Here is a 13786-nt window from a genome sequence, read left to right on the forward strand (position 1 = left end):
AGAAAATCCTATTCAGAAAAGTAGAAAAGATACTGTTCCTGGAGCCAGGCTCAGGGGATGGGCACAACGGTGCCCAGCTTACCTCATAGTCTAGATTATTTAACAGAAGTGCTCCACAAAGGCCTATCTTGCTCTTGAATTAAGATTTATGCCTCTGCCATTTCAGCACATTATAATACTGAGCCACCCCTCTTCTCTCATCCCCTTCTAAAATAATTCCTTAGAGGAGCCAAAAATTTAAGGCCCCCCAGGAGAGCTCCCACTCCAGCCTGAGACCTTAACTTTGTATTGGAAAAGCTCACTCTTCCCCCTTTTGAACCAGCTGTTACAGCAGAGCTGAAATTCCTTTCTTGGAAAACAGCCTTACTTACAGCCATCACTTCAGCAAGAAGAATGTCTGAACTGCAGGTCCTCATGGCAGTGAAACCCTTCATTATCTTCTATGCGGACAGGGTTTCCCTCAGGACTAATCCTTCCTTAATGCCCAAGATGGTGTCTAGTGTGGCTCTAAACCAGTCCATTCATTTGTCTACTTTTTTCCCTAATCCTCAAAATAAGGGGGAAAGGATACTGCATTCTCTGGACGTGCACAGATAGCTTAGATTCTATTTGGCAGCACTAAGCCTCTCAGAAAATCTGACCAGCTGCTAGTTAGCTTTGCTGCAGGGGCAGAGGAGAAGGCCATTTCAAAGCAAACCATTTCCAAATGGATAGCCCATTGCATCCATTTCTGCTACAAGCACCATGGAAAACCTACCCCACCGGGGATAAGATCACATTCCACCAGGGCTGCATCTACCTCTATGGCATTTTTCAGAGGAGTCCCTACCAGGGACATCCTGGAAGCTGCTACCTGGAGCTCTGTACATACTTTCCCCAAGCATTACCACCTGCCTATCTTTTCTAAATCCAGAGTTGGATTTGCCACAGCAGTCTTACAGGGCCTGATTGCTAGCCCCAATGCTCTTTAACTGCCTCCACCCTTCCTTAGCTTTGGGAATCAACCCAAATGTGATGACTGCAAAAGTGAAACACGAAGAACATAGTACAGTTGTGTACACTTACCATAAATGTAGATGTTTGAGTGTATTCACTGTTGCAGTCCTGGTTACCCTCCTTCCAGCCCCCTGACTTTTCATGGCTCTTCCTTTCCTTCTTGTTTGGCATATATTATATCATATGTATTTGCTTTTTGCTGGGAGTGTTCTATACCATATAATTGCTTCCTGTTGTGGGGGCACCTGATATCTGGGGCAAGAAAAACTGATGTAATAGCATCGGCTGCATGTTTTATACCCCTGACAACCTGACGTCATGGAAGAAGCGACAGCAACCGATGCAGAAATCCGAAGACTCTGGTATTCAGGCCGGCTGAAGGCTACCTGCAGGCAGATAACCCAAATGTGATGACTGCAACAGTGAATACCGTCAAACATCTACATTTATGGTAAGTGTACACAACTGTACTTTTTGATTGGTATGAGGTAACTCTCATGATAGTTTTAGCTGAGGACCAGGAGCTGGTGAGACAGAAGAGAAACTGAGATGCTATCCAGGGGCATTAAAAGAATCTGGCAGTCTGCTTTATCTCTGAGGGATACACCTAGAAGATATAGATTGAGTGCGTGTCTCTCGCTCTCCTTGTAATGCTCCTGGTGCTGTCTCACTTATCAGGAGCGGACTTAGGTCAACCAGTGCCCTAGGCAAAAGGGCTCCATGGCGCCCCCCCCACACACTTCCTGGTGCCCCCATCCTGGTCTACCTACACCAAATAAGTACCAGAAAAGCGCCCCTGCTTGAGCGGCACCCTAGGCAGCTGCCTAGTTGGCCTATGCCTAAGGCCAGCTATGTCACTTATCAAACAACAGATTTTTCTTAATTTGAAGGAACAAGCCCTTTTCCCAGTGCAGAGGACAATTGATTATATTTTTAGGTAATACTGTCATCCCTTTGGGTTACTAGGGAAAGTTATTCAAATTGAAAAGGTACCTCCTTTTCTATATGAGGTGCCAATAGGGCATCCCATTCTGTTTTTTTTTTTTCTGGCACATAGTGCTGTTTTATTCATCCCTTATTATAAACATCACTGAGTATAATGCTCCCTTCAGCATGTATCTGATTAGACATATGCAACAGCTGGAATGTCCACAAAGGTTCCTGACCAGGAGAATTCAGGGTATAAACACATTGTCCTGAATGGATCACTTTAAAGCCCTATCTCTGTATTCTGTCTCGTACAGGTTACCGAGAGGTGATCTATGCCTGGCATACAAGGCATTCTCGGGTTCAGTTCTGATGGAGCTTTGCACATCCACAAAATGAACAGTATCAGAACCACTAGAGCCAAGGATTTAAATTTTGCTAGTGACATAAAACAGGTTGGCAAGACAGATATGTGTCTCAGAAGATCCCCATGCTCTGGAACAGGCTCCCCATCCATGTGAAGTAGAGTCCATTGCTAACCCTGTTGAACCATAAACTTGACCAATGGGTGGGAAGTCAGAAATTTACCCAAGGCCTGGCCCACATGTCTCTGATGAACAGAGGCAGACAGCAGTGCACAAACTAACATGTCCTACCCCACATCACCTCTAGCAACTTCCTAACTAACATACGTATCCTAATAAATGCATGTGATACTTAAGGACACAATTTGATTGGGATGAACAGTTAAGGTTGTAAAGGCCCTGGTGGTTTTTAGCCAAGTATATACGTATGAACCTATGAGACGTGTACAGATCCAAAGCTGTGGAGAGTCCATATTTGTATGTTATGTCCATTACAGCCATGGAAGCAGTTTCATAATCAGCTGCATCAGCCTTTCATTGCTGTTAAGATTTTCAATATGAACAACCAGAAGAATGTTGTGCCTCATTTCTGAAGTAGAAAATGGAGCCGAATGCCCCTCTTGGAACACCATACAGTACGCTCACAGAATTGGAAAATGACTTGGGTAAAGGCAATCTTTATATCATAAGTGGAAGACCCAAACATTTGTTTGTCCAGGGCATACATTTTCTGGATCTGTATTTATAGGATGGGTATAGAGCCACAGGTAATAACTTTTTTGTTTTCTTTCCTATTTAGAATGATATTTCTCTATAATCATAAAGGGATAAGTTGAAAGTTTCATCTGTCTTTCAGGGCATCAAACATGTTGATTGTTTTCAAAGCCAAATTAAACTGTTTTTGTATTACCTGCCTAGATAAAGTCATATAAGCTGGATACATTAGCAGGGAGAATCATAAAGCATGAGTATTAATGTAAACTGTAGGCACCTTAGCATTTTACAGGACTCATGGACTTGTATCAGATTTGAGGTGTACATCCTTGTGAAACACTTAGTGGAAAGTCATATTTAGAAGGATGGAAGAGAAGAACATCTCCAAGTATTCCTCTCTTAAGGATCAGAAAACAGGAGTGTAGCTAGATATATGCCACAAATGGCATAGTATGCAGTTTTTAAAAGTAATTTAGTTATTAGGTGCAGTAAGGTGTTCTAGAATTTAAATAAAAATTATCTACTTACTATTTAAGTTATAGATTTTTTTAATGCCCCCCCCAATTGCCAGCTTGTTTGAATATTTTTTCTTTTTCCCTAAGCCTAAAATATTTCATGATTTTTTATCACAGAACTGAAGATATTTTTATTTTTTAATTTTAAATGCATAAGTTAACTTGTCCATTTGACCCTTTCTGTCCCAAAAGGGATTACAAGGATGAGAGGAAAACAAAATATGTTCAGTGAAAATGAAACGATTCTAATTCAGTGATAAGAAAAAAGAAAAAAAAAGAAAGAAAAATGACAATTTGGATTCATTTCTGAGGCAAGCTTCTATGCATGCTGTAAACCAATAATGTAGCTAGGGTGGGGTAAGAGGGCAAATGCCCCAGATGCAAAGTGTTGGGGGGGGTGCGATCAGCCAATCACAATCACTCTTTAATGCAGTACTGGCTTTTAAAAGTTGGTATTGCATTTGCAGAAAAAAAACTGAAATCTATAGCTCTCTGTGCATAGTCTAAACTGTAGTAACTGCTTGCTACATTTGTAGCCAACAGTTTGCTACAGTTTAAAAGTAAAATTTGTTTTTTCTTAACTAAAAGTTGTAAGCAGGGTTTAAACTGCAGCAACTATTTGCTACATTTTAGCTACATTTTTGCTACATTTTAAAAAGTTTTTCTTTTAATTAAAACATGAGAATTGAAATGCTCTGTGCAGGCAGGTATACATTGTAGCAAACAGTTTGCTACGGTTTAAAAGATGAAATGTTTCTTTTTTTAATAAAATGTGTTGAAAGAGATTGGGGCAGGGCACAGGAATTGGATCTGAATGGCTGGAGCAGGAGGGAGTAGGGGTGTGTTATGCATCTAGCCACCTGGTTGGTGTGCCAGTAGATAGGACATCCTTTTTTTTCATCTGGGGGTATGTAGATCTAACTGTAATAAACTGGTCACTTACAGATTTTTACAGTGAAGTGCCTATTTTCTGCTCTTCATTTGAAGAGCTAACGGTGTGGGGCACTGTTCAAAGTATCAGCCCATCAAAACAGGTGAACTAGATATGCTTGTTCTGTATACAGCCTAGCTGACTAGTCTGCTGACTCAACATTGACCCACTTTTCACCTGTTGGATAAACCTTGGCTCTAGATGATTGTCACAGTTGATGTGTCACCCTAACCCCATCAAAAAATGGGAAAAAGGGGGTTGTGAATGGATGGATCATGGGTATATCTACTACTAATGCCCAAGTGATGTCAAACTCTATCATTTTTCCTGTATGAGCAGCACAGTGCAGAGTGTGGTATTTAATAGGGTGCCATCATTTAATTTCTCAAATGCTAGAAAGTTCTTGACATACTCATTATAGTACTAGCAACTGTTTTGTGTCAAAACAAATTATAATTTTCATATTACTTTTAGACTTGAATTTTGTTGCTCGCATTTATGACAAACTATATAGCTAACTTGTACTAAGAAAGTATTGATTTGCATATATGTTATGTATGTATGTATCTGTCTATCTACCTACCTACCTATCTGTCTAATTTAGTAAGCAGGTAAGAGGGGTGTTCATTCTGACCCTTTTCAAAGACAAACTGGGTCATGCAGTGACTTGAATCATACCACTCAAACGCTAAGCACAAGAAATCTGGACAAAGCCATAAATAATGGAGGGACAAAGGTCCCAAATCAGGTACAGGTTTTAAATATTGCTCTTATAGAGTTAAAAAGTGGCTAGTATAAAGTGTTGTATTAGCATACATTTTCTTAAGGAAATGAAGTCTTATGGTCAAAAGCATGTCATTATTTAGTGACTTAAATCCTCAATGATTTGCTAGGAAACCACAACTTAAATGAAGAACTGACCTAAAATAAGCAAAAAGCTGAACATTTTTGTAAAAATGTGGACAATTGAGAGGTATGACAGAAGTATAAAGTTAACTTAGATACAGTTTAATGTTTACAGCATCTGTTTATAAACAGAAGTGTCCGATTTTGGTTATAATGGAAACAGTAATGTTTTGCACAAGTAGAACAATCTAGCTAAGTATATCACATCATTTTGCACAATGACTTATCACAGGAGCAAGTATTGTTGAGCTTAATAGACTGGCAAGACAGGCTTTGTCTAGAAAGATAACTGATGCATTAGTTACAGTAAGATGGGAACAAGGGGTGGCCGACAGTAATAGGGAAGATCAGTGCCTGTCAGACAGGGTTCTAGTAATAGCAAGCACAGTGAGAGGAAGATTTCAGATGTTCAGATAAAGATTTTTGAAAGGATGCTTAGGTTGGTTTGCACAGAATGTCTAATGGTAGGAAGTGACAGATGACTGGGTCTAATTTGTAGAAGGTATGATATATTCTGAGGTATGTTTAAGCATGGATATTGGATTAAAAAATGGGGTTGATAATGATTGAGTATTAGATTGTGATAGTTTGCTAGCTAATGAATTAACTGTAAAGGATGTTATAAAGTGTAGTTCGAATAAATGTGTTAGGCATATTGTATCATGCAGTGCGCTGGTTGAGGTAGTTCAAATAAATGTGTTAGGCATATTGTGTCATGCAGTGTGCTGGTTGAGGTGAAAGGTAAGAATAGTGAGATACCATCTTTGCTGAGGTGTGAAATATTTTTAAGTTTAAGAACCTTAGAAACTGTTGTTTTGATGTGATAGAAGAAATATGACATTTGATCTGGATGAATGCCTAGATGTTTGTAAGACTGAACCGGCAAAATGGGAACATTGCAAGCAATTTTTATCTGTATGGGTATAGCACTGCTTGAATGCTACAGTGGACCAAATGTCATGGCCATTTCTGGGGTTTACTAAGCTGTTAGTGTGGAAACAGTGGCATGGCCATATAGGTTATTGCTTTTGGTGGCTTTTTATTTGCCTTTAAAAGGAGAAAGTAATGTTAACAAAGGAATTTTTTATGATGATGATTATCCAGAAGTGAATTTATGAATAAGAAAAAGAGGATAGGGTCAACGATAGACCTTTGGGGTGCACCAGGGTAGAGGAGCTTCTGACTGAGCATGTATTAGAACATTGTTCCTTTATTTGTTCATTTGGCTAGAAGTCTTTGAACCAGACAGCAGGAGAGTTAATGATATGAATTTGATCTAGCATAATAATTACAAGTATATAATCAACCTGATCCAAAGTATCTGGCAGATGGTACTTGTTAATTGGCCATCTTTTACTTTACTGTGTATGTAGTACATTGTTGTGACTAAGGCTGCTAACATACTGCAGGCAAGATGAAAGACAGGTAAAATCCTTTTGGAATGGATATGTGGCAACAGTTGAGTGTGTGATTTTTTTTTTTTTGTAAGAATCTTGCTTAGTAGTGACACTAATCTGGAATATCAAGTGGAGGTAAAAGTAAAGATTTAAAGAGGTGATGTTGTTGGATAGGTTAATAACTGCACGCACTCAGGTCACTCCACAACAAGTACAAATATGACTCTGTCATTGTCCATGTTGGTGTGAATGACCTGAGACATACCTTCCTGGGCTACATGAAAAGAGACATGGAGGAGCTCTCCGATCTTGTAGCCCAGAAATGGTCAGGGGTACTCGGATTTGATAACTTTGGGAGTGAGGTAATGACAACAGTTTTGTGTTTTAGGTGGATACTGGGGTCAGAAAATTGTATCTTAATGAGTCATGTATAGAACATATACAGATTGGTTGTCTAACACATTTTCCTGTTAATTAATGAATTGAAAAGTATTAATTGAAGGTATGGGGACCACATTGTCTGCACTATAGAGATTAGTTACACTAATCTGGAATATCAAGTGGAGGTAAGAGTAAAGATTTAAAGAGGTGGTGTTGTTGGATAGGTTAATGCCTGCTTGAGACTTATGAAATTGTTTATGGTGGATACTATTAACAACTGTTAGAGGCTTTACATTCTGGAATTGTGTTGTTATGCCAGTAAGTTTCCATTTTTCCCCTGAGGTAAAATAACTTCCCTCCTTTGGCATCAAACTTTGTGGAGGATATATGCTTCCTTGAAGAGGTTGAAGTAGTAAGTATTGTTTGGGACTTTCAAGAGGTGATTTAAATAATCCCTATATTTTACTTTTGTTTGATTACTGGGTTTAGCTAGGAGCATATGTTGGTCCTGTAATATTATTTCTGGTGTAGATAAATGTAATTGTGCAGTTAGTAGGTTTGCAGTAAAAAAGTTGAGGGCATTCATTTCATAAATGTGAGAATGGTCCGTTAAGCTAAGTTGGTTTAGTAAGCTTATTTATTTGGCAAAGTGACTGAAGGAGATTATTTGTATTATTTGATAGATTTTCTAGGACCATACAAAGGAAGAAATGGAGCAGTATCATTTATTGTATTTGGGAGAACGGAGTGAGCTATTGCAGTTAGGATGTTTGTAAGAATTGTATCTATTAGGACGTTACCCGTTTTGGTGTTTTGTTATGTGACATACTATATTAACTAGGAAACACCATAGTAGAAGGTGATAAAAGCAAGTTTTTGGTGATGAGGGCTGTTGCAATTAAGATTTAGATCTCTGTTAGCAGTATAATTAAGTTTGAAATCTAGAATTGCGGACAAATCCAGTAGTGCTGAGAATGTATTTGTAAGTAATAGGCAGGGGCCGAGGTATGCATGTGAGGTAAATTTTTGTCTTTTCACCTAGAACCAGTTTTGTAACAAGCCAGTTTGAGTGATGGTATTAATGGCATGAGTACTTCCTAGTGTGACATTGAAATACTTAGGTACTAAAATTAAAGATCCACAATTAGAGGTATTGGTAAGTCGGTCAGTTCTCTAAAGGGAGCATGTGTTTCGTTGTGTAAACCTTCAGCCATGTCTGAGTTGTACCAAGAATACCTGGACTGCAGGTGAGAAGGAATGTTTTAAATACGTTTATTTTATTGTTTATATGTCTTGTATGCAGTTGGAAAATGGAGGTAGTCTTTTGTTTCTACTGATGGAGCTGCTGGTTGGTTGGTGAAAACAGTGAATGGTGACAGGGTTTATTTCAATGTCACTGGAGCAAATTAGTTTAAGGAAATCATAGGCTGAGGTTGCAGTGCTGTATGAGTCTTTACATAAGGCACTGAGGAAGAGCAAAGTTGTTATTAGTAGGCATGGGATTTGGCTGAGATTTGTTTAAGATAGTGTGTGCTTTGGTACAGGAATTTGCTTCATGTTATATTTAGACTTTTAACTGGAAAAACTGGTCTACCTAGGGGACAGTGAGCTAAGTAAGTTGAAACTGTGTCCGTGTTAGTGTTTGTATTGTGGGTGTAAGTGACATAGAAATGATTATTGTAATTAACATTAGTAACAATTTAGAGAGGAATAGAAATTTTAAGTATAATTGATCATACTCTTTGCTACACAAAAGGTAAGCGGACAAGATAGGAATATTGTAAAATGTAGAAGTTATGCCTTTGTTGCTACCAGAGGCAAAGAGCCCGTTTACGAAAGAGGAAAGGTGTGCTACAGAGGAATGCAAATCTATGATAGAACTATAATGGCATTAGAATGTAAAATAGAAGTTATGAGTTTCTAAGCAGTCATTTGTATATGCAATTGGAAACATAGGAAATATTAAGTCTTTAATACAATGGTTAGAGTATGTGAGCTTCCGATTCCTGAGATAATTCCAAAAACTGAAGTGCCTCTTCTTTAGTCTGTTCTTGCTGTAGTCAGAAAAGTATTTACTAAAAATCAGAAAAGTAAAGTTTGCAGTAGTAAATTACATACAATAAAATGAGAACTTCTAATATTAGGCATTCATATAAATCTTGGCTTAAACTTAGACTTGCTTGAAAAATATTAATTGTTGTTGTTATGGATAACTTTGATGTATTGATCAGCTATGGACCTATGTAAATAGTTATGGGTTTTTATAATTGATTTGTTTATCTATTTAAAACCAAATTAAAAAAAAAATAAAAAAAATATAATGTAGAAAAGCTAAGTAGAGATTTAGGAAAGGGGAGTTGTTGAACGATTGGAGTTAGTACTGAAGTCTTAGCTGACTCCAAAAAGAAAGCCCTCAGAAATGGAATGCATTTACCACCATCAATGATAATTACATGTTACAACGAGAAGAGAAATAAATTGAATAAAATACTTCTATGGTAGGAAATTTAAATGGAATAATTCTGCTGCATTTATAGTGTGTGAGAGAGAGAGATAGAATTAAGTTATGTGTTTTGCTACCATAAAAGGCTAGATGTGCGTTAGAGAGGGAGGGGAAGTAGGATGTCTTTGTTACCACCACAGACAGTGTTGCAGAATAAGCAGTTATCCTAACACAAAGCATTACAGAATAATCAGTAATCTTAAACAGTAATCCTAACACAAAGTGTCACAGATTATGCAGTAATCCTAACACAGAGTGTTACAGAGTAAGCAGTAATCCTAACACAAAATGTTGCAGAATAAGCAGTAATCCTAACACAGTGCTACAGAATAAGCAGTAATCCTAAACAGTAATTTAACACAAAGTGTCACAGAATAAGCAGCAATCCTAACACAAAGTGTTATAGAATAAGCAGTAATCCTAACAGAAAGTGTTACAGAATAAGCAATAATCCTACCAGTAAGCAGTAATCTTAACACAAAGTGTTACAGAATAAGCAGTAATCCTAAACAGTAATCCTAACACAGTGTCACAGAATAAGAAGTAATCCTAACACAAAGTGTTATAGAATAAGCAGTAATCTTAAACAGTAATCCTAACACAGTGTTACAGAATAAGCAGTAATCTTAACACTAAGCGTCACAGAATAAGCACTGATCCTAACACAGTGTTACAGAATAAGCAGTAATACTAACACCAAGTGTCACAGAATAAGCAATAATCCTTAACAGAAATCCTAACACAGTGTGACAGAATAAGCAGTAATCCTAACACAAAGTGTTGCAGAATAAGCAGTAATCCTAACACAAAGTATTAGAGTAAGCAGTAATCCTAAACAGTAATCATAACACAAAGTGCCACAGAATAAACAGTAATTCTAACATAAAGTGCTACAGAACAAGCAGTTATCCTAACACAAAGTGTTACAAAATAAGCAGTAATCCTAACACAAAGTGTTACAGAATAAGCAGTAATCCTAAAGAGTAACCCTAACACAATGTCACAGAATAAGCAGTAATCCTAACACAAAGTGTTACAGAATAAGCAGTAATCCTAACACGAAGTGTTAGAGTAAGCAGTAATCCTAAACAGTAATCCTAAAACAAAGTGTCACAGAACAAGCAGTAATCCTAACGCAAAGTGTTACAGAGTAAGCAGTAATCCTAAACAGTAATTGTAACACAAAGTGTCACAGAATAAGCAGTAATCCTAACACAAGGTGTTACAGAATAAGCAGTAATCCTAACATAGAGTGTCACAGAATAAGCAGTAATCATAACAAAACAAATTATAAAAAGTGTGAAGGAATGAAAAAAGCATTTGAGAAGAACAAGGTATATCCAGTAAGAAAATACGGCATCTAGGAATGAAAAGAAAGGGTGCAAGACAAAGACTGGAGGCTAAAAGTAAAGGGCAAAGAGTATATTCCAATATTCTAAACAAATCTTTTGTAACACTCCTGCAGTGTCAATTGCAAACAGACTGGTCAGGCTATTTTAAAGTTAAGATTATTTTAAGTATTTATTTAGAACAAGCCGGAACCTTTAGAAGAATTTATTTTTAGTTATGTATTTAAAGCAGAATGTGTGCTATATTTTTAACAGGTACTTACCAACATGAGCAGTACTTCTGAAATAACTAACTTGCTACCCAGTACTGGCAGACAGTTGTAATATATCCAGTGAGGAAACATCCTCTGACTGTAACAGTGATGTGTTTTTCAGGTTGCAAGAAACAAATTACTGTAACGTGGAAAAATGGCCTAAATAAATTAGTATGCCTGAATGTCCATTTACACTTGCCTATCTTTTAACATTATTACTTAAAGTGATATCTTTGATCCAGGTTACTGAAAGATGCGCTAAAGGACTCACAATTCAGTGTTCGTTATCAATACCTTCTGGCTGCCCTGCTATGCTGCTGTGGGCAGGGACTGAGGGAGGAATTTGATCGACAGTCCTGGCTGGTTAACATTTTAACCAAACTGGCACAGAAAGTACGGGATGCACCTCCTTCCACTCGACAAGTAAGGATAACAGCGTCCATTGAATGTCATGGACAATAAAAGGATAGGGACACTAAACATGACTTTTAGGCCATTAACTGGAGCCACTTTTTTTTCTGTGTTACAGGCAATTTTGCGTGAGGGCCTGGAAGAGGTCAAGAATTTTTTTGGTGTTAACAAGCTCTGTCGCTTGCCTCTGAGTCCTAGCCTTCTTGTGAAAGGGATCAACGAGAGGGTAAGTATCGAAAACTTCTATTCTGGTGCGGTGCAAATGTTACACATATGTGTGCTTAATTACTGTACACTTACTCACTTGACGTGCCTAAAATGGAATGCTAATATTATACATGAATGCAAACCCAAATTTGTTTCTGGATTTTAGCATTATGCTAAGCATTTCACTGGAACTAGAACTAGTAACTCAGAATTATAGAATGAAGAAGAACATCTGAAATGTTTTATCCCTGTCCTCACTGACGTTTTATTTTACCGTCCTTCGCTTCTTTTCTGATGATGCTCAGAATGTCTTTTAGCAATTTGACCTGCACTCCTAGCTCTCAACCTTTCCTTCCAGAATTATCAACAAAATAAAATTAGGGTGAAGGTCGTGAGACTAGGGATTCATTTTAAAAACTGGTAATAACAACTTAGAGCTTCTCAGAAAGTGTCCAAATTTTGGAAGGACAGAACAAAATTTTGAGCCAAATTTCAGAATAGCCCCCAAAATTAAGGGCATTTGAGAAATATACTTGCATCTCTCTGTGTTCTACAACATCTTTCTACAGATAGCAGTTGTTCTGTTATAAAAACAATACTGATCCAAAATGTTGTATGTCGACAAACCACCTACGGGTAAGAAAAGACATTTCTCATGAAAAAGTGTGAGAAATTAAGTTTTAAATTTATTAATCATAAAATTACATACATACATCAAACCCAGCCAGGAAGTGTGTGTACTGCAGCCAAACTCTATAAGTATGCAGAAGCATGGAGTCAAAGTAGTCACTTCAGCCAGGTATTACACTGTCCCTGCCAGCCAATGGCAAAAAGGTTGTTAAGATCATTAAAAAATATATCAAACCTTCCAGTGGACAATATGTAAGGTTTCCAGCTCTTGCCTGTCCTTCCTAGCATCTCCTGGTACTGGGGGTTGCATGAATGAATGGACAAAATAAGGCTTGATGAATGCTGATGGATGGGGACAAAATAAATTGGTAACATAAGATTCTGCGGAACTGCTGTGTACTGTACATTGATTTTTGTATATTATTGTAAGAAGAAATTTCACATAGAAGAATCCTTATCAGCCTGAAATAAAGTAGACAACACTGTTTGGCTTTATGCTGAAGAGGAGATGCATGCACTTTTTCAGAGAAATGACATTTCTAGTACCTTCTTTCACTACTTCATTTCAAACAGATAGCTAAAGTTCTGGATTACTTCTGAGAAAGAATGTTCAGAGTTCTAGGAAATTGTGATTCTGTTGAGAAACAGTATTAATATTGCTCCATCTTGGACCTTTCTTTTGCAGTTTATGGGACTGTGCCATTTTTTTATTTTTAAATAACTGTTTGGCCATATCCCCCATCAAACCCCCTATCCCCCTATCCCCAGTTGACCCATTCATTCCTTACAGCCCTCAGTGAGACAAAGGTCAAACACTGGGGGGTTAGACAATTTTTGCATAGTCATAACATCAACACCACTGGCCAGTAAGTATAATGTGACACCTATTATACTGGCTGAAATGTGACTGAGTCCTTCTGCATACTCTGTGTGACAGAGAGCATGTGCCCTGTTTGGAGAGGCCAATAATGCCACAGACTGCTGTAAACATGGTATGGTGATGGATATTTTATTTCTAAATGGTGTGTCCTTACCCCATGGATATACACCTCTGTAGTCATTATATTTAAGAAAGGGTGTATGAGCAGTGAATCTTCCTACATGGAGATAATGAAAGAATTGCTCCCTCCAAAAACAATTGTTTTGCCACCTTTTCTATTAGTGGCTTTTTGGTTTATTAGTGATTTCTTTATTGTGGATTCTACTCATTGACCTAAATATAACGAAGACTCCTTCTTTAGTCAGCAATAACATTATATTCCATTCTCATTACAAATTCAACACATTCATTTTCTTATGA

General features: G+C 37.6%; 1 protein-coding gene across 1 annotated transcript in view; it reads left to right on the top strand.

Moving 5' to 3' along the window:
- Nucleotides 1–13786, top strand: part of PIK3C2B (phosphatidylinositol-4-phosphate 3-kinase catalytic subunit type 2 beta) — a 1063900-nt gene that overhangs the window by 838394 nt on the left and 211720 nt on the right. The window contains exons 19-20 of the mRNA XM_044076750.1: nt 11481–11661; nt 11768–11875. Coding sequence (XP_043932685.1) covers nt 11481–11661; nt 11768–11875 — 289 coding nt within the window. The remainder of the gene's footprint in view (nt 1–11480; nt 11662–11767; nt 11876–13786) is intronic.

Source organism: Protopterus annectens, chromosome 7.part0, assembly GCF_019279795.1.
Source record: "Protopterus annectens isolate FY-2018-M chromosome 7.part0, PAN1.0, whole genome shotgun sequence".
Taxonomy (NCBI): domain Eukaryota; kingdom Metazoa; phylum Chordata; order Ceratodontiformes; family Protopteridae; genus Protopterus; species Protopterus annectens.